A 6,374-nucleotide genomic window follows, 5' to 3' on the forward strand; every position below is an offset into this window, starting at 1 on the left:
TTGTTTTCAACATTTATTGTGCTTCTCATTCTTCAAAGGGCTTCAAACATATTGGGCTCAGCAGCATAAGTTTATTCATGTGAGTAGTCCTCACTTTTGTGAGTTGTAACTGCAGTGGGAATACTTGCATTCATATAACAATTCTTGTGATTAAGAGCCGAATGAGGTCAGAATTTGCCCTCATTTGAGAAATCGTATTTGATAAATGTGGCTGTAGCATAACACTCTCAGAGGGAAGAAAGAAAGAAAGAAAGAAAGAAAGAAAGAAAGAAAGAAAGAAAGAAAGAAAGAAAGAAAGAAAGAAAGAAAGAAAGAAAGAAAGAAAAACATTGATCCCTTTTTGAATTTTCATGTAGACAGAAAAAAAAGTGTTTGAAGAGGAAGGATTGAGGAAGAGGAAGAGGAAGGATGAGTTTGAAGAGGAGAGGAGGAAGAATAGAACCCCTGATTCTGGAAACTGGTATACCTCCATTGCTGGTATAAACTGATGTAGCTCCTTTAGAGTCAAATTATCAAATCCCTGTCTGTTGTAAATCAGCTGTATTTCCACTGGTATCAAAGTGGTCGGATCTCCAGCTGATCTATATTGGCATCGCTTGAATGACATCAATGCAACTACACCAGTTTACCCCTGATGATGATTGGGCCCAGTTACATATTTATATACAGAATCGCAGCAGGTTTTATTCTCAAGCGTCACAACCAAAAGGAAACCAGTATGAATTGTTTGATTCACATCCACATGTTTGTTATTCCTCAGATTCAGTCTCTTTCCATGTTGCCCCTACAGATGACCTATTCTGTGAGTGACCCTGGAGAGAACCAGACCATCTCCGATGTGTTCATCCTGGTGGGGTTTTCGTACCTTAACAAGCTGCAAATTGTTCTGTTTCTGTTGCTTCTGGTCATCTACCTGGTCACCCTGATAGGGAACCTGCTTGTTATCTTCCTTATAAAGTTAAACCCCTCTCTCCACACCCCCATGTATTTCTTCCTGGTGAACCTGTCATTCTTGGAAATCTGCTACACCAGCAGTGTGGTCCCTCAGCTGCTGGTTCACCTCCTGGTGGAGGAAAAGACCATCTCTATTGTGGGCTGCGCGGTCCAGATGTACGTCTTCACCATCCTGGGCCTCACAGAATGCTGCCTCTTAGCAGCCATGGCGTACGATCGCTACATAGCCATATGCAACCCCTTGCACTACAGAACCATCATGAGTGGCCGGGTGTGCGCACAGCTCGCAGGTGCTTCATGGACCATTGGCATCTCAGTGGAAGTAGCTCAGACCACGTGGATCTTCCGCTTGCCCTTTTGTGGCTCCAACCGCATCCACCACTTCTTCTGTGACATCCCACCAGTGGTGAAGATGGCATGCACGGACACATCAAAAAATGAGATTATGGTTTTCACTGTGTCGGTGCTGTTCATCATGAGTCCTTTTTTGTTGATAATCCTGTCCTACATCTGCATTATTTCCTCCATCCTTAAACTCCAGTCAACGGAGGGAAGGCATAAAGCCTTCTCCACCTGCTCCTCCCACCTCATGGTGGTGACTTTGTTCTATGGAACAGCTCTTATCACCTACCTCAGGCCAAAATCTAGCTCCAACCCAGATAGTGATCTAATCATTTCCCTCATGAACACAATTGTGGCCCCAGTTTTGAACCCCATAATATACACTCTGAGGAACAAAGAGGTGAAGGGAGCCTTTAGAAAAACAGTAGAGAAGAGCATCTCTTCACACAACCAGAGAAATTAGAGAATGAAAAGTAGAGTCAATCAAAATGGGGGGAATAAGGGAAATTCATAAACATTTTGTTTAATTTCTCACAATGACCCTCACATTTTCAATTAGAATTTTACCATGTGCAAAACTTTGACATCTTCTAAACATGGTGGCAAAATGGGAAGAGAAACTTTTTTTAATGAAATTAATAAGTAAACTTTAGTCAAATTTTTGATAGTCAGAACCTTTTTACCAGTTCTAAAGATCATTGAAAAAACCTCAGATCAGCTAGGAAAATTAATTATTACCAAGGGAATTACCAAGGGAATTCATTACTCCTACAGTGTAACTATTTGCTACAGCTAATGTAAAATTTCCCTGTGTGTTTTGCTGGACTTTTTGCCCTATACCTGTGAATGTCGCCAGGGCTGGAGATGTGCCTGGACCTGCCATGGTCCTTGATCATTTTCCATTCATCACAGCTCAGAGTGGGCTTGATTTGCACAGGGGCTGAGGTCTCATTGACTTCAATGGGAGATGTAGGTCACAAATGTTGCTGTAAATTAGAACCAAGGGTTTGATCAGAGTCTGGAGAATAAGGACACAAATAAATCACCTGTGGGAGCAGAACCTTTTCCCCGTAGTCCCCTGAATGGACATTTCATGTAGAACAACAAGGATGATGCAATGGCCTGTAACTGTCTCCTAACAACATTTCCCTACAGAGTTGGCGCTGTAGATTGTGTCTTTGAAAAAAACACAAGATAATCGCTCCTACTCTTCTGGGGCTGTTTGGCAGCTAGAGATTCCTTTTGTTTGTCTTTAAGATTCACTTCTACCATATCTGCGCTTGCTTAATCCCAAACACTTACTGTCACATATCACTGGTGTATTTCATATTGTCAGAGAGTCACAGAGTTTAAGGACAAAAGGGATCTCTAGATTATATCATCTGACCTCCTCTGTCTCACATTGTGTTGGGTGTCATCACACAGGCCCACAGAGCACTTTAGCCAGGCATCAAATGAACGTAAAAGAGAAATGTACTTGGTGGTCTCTGTGCTGGACCACTGAAATTGAGGCATGTCTGGGATGCAGAATGTATAACTTCATGCAACACTGTTCAACCGATGATTAAGGCAGGAAGGAAAGAACACCTTATGCAAAATAGAAACTCTGTCCTTGTGTGTGTGTGTGTGTGATAGAGAGAGAGAGATTTGTAGCCCATGTAATGACTATATAGCCATTAAATAATGATAGTTGTATAGTAAGTAAATGATAAAGGGTTGAGGAAATGATAGCAGAAACACAAGAGACCTATAGGTTTAGACTTATAAACATTACTTAGAAAGACAAGATCGGTGAAGTAATATCTTTTATTGTTGATGAGAGAGACAGAAGTTGGTCCAGCAAAAGATATTACCTCACCCGCTTTGTGTCTCTAGTATCCTGGGATCCAGATGGCTACAACAGCACTGCATACAAAATAGCTTAAGCAGTTAGGGTAAGTAGAAGGCTTTCTATTTTGAACAGGAGAAGTTGCTCAATGAGTTGACATAAGGAAGTAAACTATCAATGACCTTAAGTCACAAAACATCACAAGGCTCCGTTTATTGTTTTGTCATAATCACAAGTGTTGCAAACAGCAGATAGGTAACCACAAGGGAATGAGCCCTGCTCAGTGTGTGTGTGTGTATGTGTATGTGCCTGTCTGTCTGTCTGTGTGACTGTCACCCCCTGCTGGAGGTAATGAGCCATGTTCAGTGCGTGTGTGTACGTGCCACTGCTGCCCCTTCTTCTTGTAAATAGCCTCACTGACTTGTCAATGACCACAGGTGTTCGGGAAAGATCTTTCATTTATAGCTCAACCAAAAGATATATCATCCACCAGAAACAGTGTCCCCTTCCACTGTGATGAGTTGCTGTGGGTCAGCACCAACTTCAAGGGAAGAGTGCCCCCTGCTGATCCACCCTACCCACCCTCTGTAGCACAGGGCCCCCGAGCACCATGCTGGAGCACTGTGGTAAGCAGCGGTTCTGATGGGAGCAGGTCCACAGGTGAGCCCCTCACACTGCTCTTTGCGGCACAGGGCCACGTGGTGCCCTACTGAAGCACAAGGGGTCAGCATGGACCAAGTGACAAGAGTGCCTCCCAAGTGAGACCCCACTCAGCTCCTTGCAGCATGTCATCGCTTGGAGCTGCGCTGGAGCACTGGGTTTAGTACTGACCCACAGAGGAGAATGTCCCTTAATGAGTCATCCACCCTCTTCCCTGCAATACAGCGCCCCCTACTGCTGAGCTGGGACATTGGGATCCATCAACCTGAAAAAAGCAACAGAGGGTCCTGTGGCACCTTTAAGACTAACAGAAGTATTGGAGCATAAGCTTTCGTGGGTGAATGCCCACTTCATCAGACGCAAGTAATGGAAATTTCCAGAGGCAGATATAAATCAGTATGGAGATAACGAGGTTAGTTCAATCAGGGAGGGTGAGGTGCTCTGCTAGCAGTTGAGGTGTGAACACAAAGGGAGGAGAAACTGCTTCTGTAGTTGGCTAGCCATTCACAGTCTTTGTTTAATCCTGATCTGATGGCGTCAAATTTGCAAATGAACTGGAGCTCAGCAGTTTCTCTTTGGAGTCTGGTCCTGAAGTTTTTTTGCTGTAAGATGGCTACCTTTACATCTGCTATTGTGTGTCCAGGGAGGTTGAAGTGTTCTCCTACAGGTTTTTGTATATTGCCGTTCCTGATATCTGACTTGTGTCCATTTATCCTCTTGCGTAGTGACTGTCCAGTTTGGCCAATGTACATAGCAGAGGGGCATTGCTGGCACATGATGGCATATATAACATTGGTGGACGTGCAGGTGAATGAGCCGGTGATGTTGTAGCTGATCTGGTTAGGTCCTGTGATGGTGTTGCTGGTGTAGATATGTGGGCAGAGTTGGCATTGAGGTGTGTTGCATGGGTTGGTTCCTGAGTTAGAGATGTTATGGTGTGGTGCGTGGTTGCTGGTGAGAATATGCTTAAGGTTGGCAGGTTGTCTGTGGGCGAGGACTGGCCTGCCTCCCAAGGTCTGTGAAAGTGAGGGATCATTGTCCAGGATGGGTTGTAGGTCACTGATGATGTGTTCGAGAGGTTTAAGCTGAGGACTGTAGGTGATGGCCAGTGGAGTTCTCTTGGTTTCTTTTTTGGGCCTGTCTTGTAGCAGGAGGCTTCTGGGCTCTGTTGATTTGTTTCTTTGTTTCCTTGTGTGGGTATCATAGTTTTGAGAATGCTTGGTGAAGATCTTGTAGGTGTTGGTCTCTGTCTGAGGGGTTGGAGCACATGCGGTTGTACCTCAGCGCTTGGCTGTAGACGATGGATCATGTGGTGTGTCCGGGGTGGAAGCTGGAGGCATGAAGGTAGGCGTAGTGGTCGGTGGGTTTTTGGTATAGGGTGGTGTTAATGTGGCCATCGTTTATTTGTACTGTGGTGTCTAGGAAGTGGACCTCCCGTGTAGATTGGTCCAGGCTGAGGTTGATGGTGGGGTGGAAGCTGTTGAAATCATGGTGGAATTCTTCCAGGGTCTCCTTCCCATGGGTCCAGATGATGAAGATGTCATCAATGTAGCGTAGGTAGAGAAGGGGCGCGAGTGGACGAGAGCTGAGGAAGCGTTGTTCCAGGTCAGTCATAACAATGTTGGATTATTGTGGGGCCATGCGGGTGCCCATGGCGGTGCCACTGGTCTGGAGGTATATATTGTCACCAAATTTGAAATAATTGTGCGTGAGGATAAAGTCACAGAGCTCAGCAACAAGTTGTGCTGTGTTGCCATCAGGGATACTGTTCCTGACAGCTAGTATTCCATCTGTGTGTGGGATGTTTGTGTAGAGAGCCTCTACATCCATGGTGGCTAGGATGGTGTTTTCTGGGAGGTCACCAATGCATTGTTTTCAGCCTGAAAACATCCTACAGAGCCCTCCAGGCGCATCCCTGTATTTTAGCACCCCCTAGTGCTACACTGGGGTATTGCTAGCAACACTGACTAAGGGGGAAGATTGCCCCAAACTGAGCACCCCACCCCACTCGCAGATGGAAAGCCTCAGCCCCCTATGGCCATGCTGGAATTATGGGGTCAGAACTGTCAAAGAAATGAGAGTGCTCCCAGATGAGCCCATCACCCCACTCCCTGAAGCGCACTAACCCGTAGCACCTCTCAGCTTCCACATAGAGTTTATTCTGGTTCCACTGAAAACTTACTGTATCAAAGGGAATAGTCCCACTGACTTCTATGGACTTTGTATCTGGTCCTCAAGGAGGGAATTGGACCCTTTGGTAAGAGCAGTAGAGTCTGAGAGTGAGGACTCCTGGGTTCTGTTCCCAGCTCTGGGAGGGGAGTGGGGTGTAATGTTTAGAGTAGTGGGGATTGGGAATCAGATCTCCTGGGTTCTAATCATGGGTCTGAGACAGGAGTGGGGCACACAATCTGAACATCCGGTAACTGGAGTCATAAGCCTTGGGTGTTGTTACTGACTCTGCCCCTGACTCGTTGTGTTGCCTTGGACAAATCATTCCTCTTTCCAGACAAAATAGTATCACAAAATTTACCCCACTTAGTAAATCCCATTACAATTTTCATCTAGAAAATACATGATGATGATGATGATG

The 6,374-nt window shown here is 45.3% G+C and overlaps 1 protein-coding gene across 1 annotated transcript; it reads left to right on the plus strand.

Annotated features, from left to right (window-relative positions):
- The first annotated feature begins 790 nt into the window (after window positions 1-790).
- Window positions 791-1,759, plus strand: LOC135886577 (olfactory receptor 10A4-like). Its single transcript, XM_065414333.1, has one exon. It carries the CDS (start codon window positions 791-793, stop codon window positions 1,757-1,759), a length of 969 nt encoding a protein of 322 aa, XP_065270405.1.
- Window positions 1,760-6,374: the final 4,615 nt, after the last annotated feature.

This window comes from Emys orbicularis, chromosome 12 (assembly GCF_028017835.1).
Source record: "Emys orbicularis isolate rEmyOrb1 chromosome 12, rEmyOrb1.hap1, whole genome shotgun sequence".
In the NCBI taxonomy this organism is placed as follows: domain Eukaryota; kingdom Metazoa; phylum Chordata; order Testudines; family Emydidae; genus Emys; species Emys orbicularis.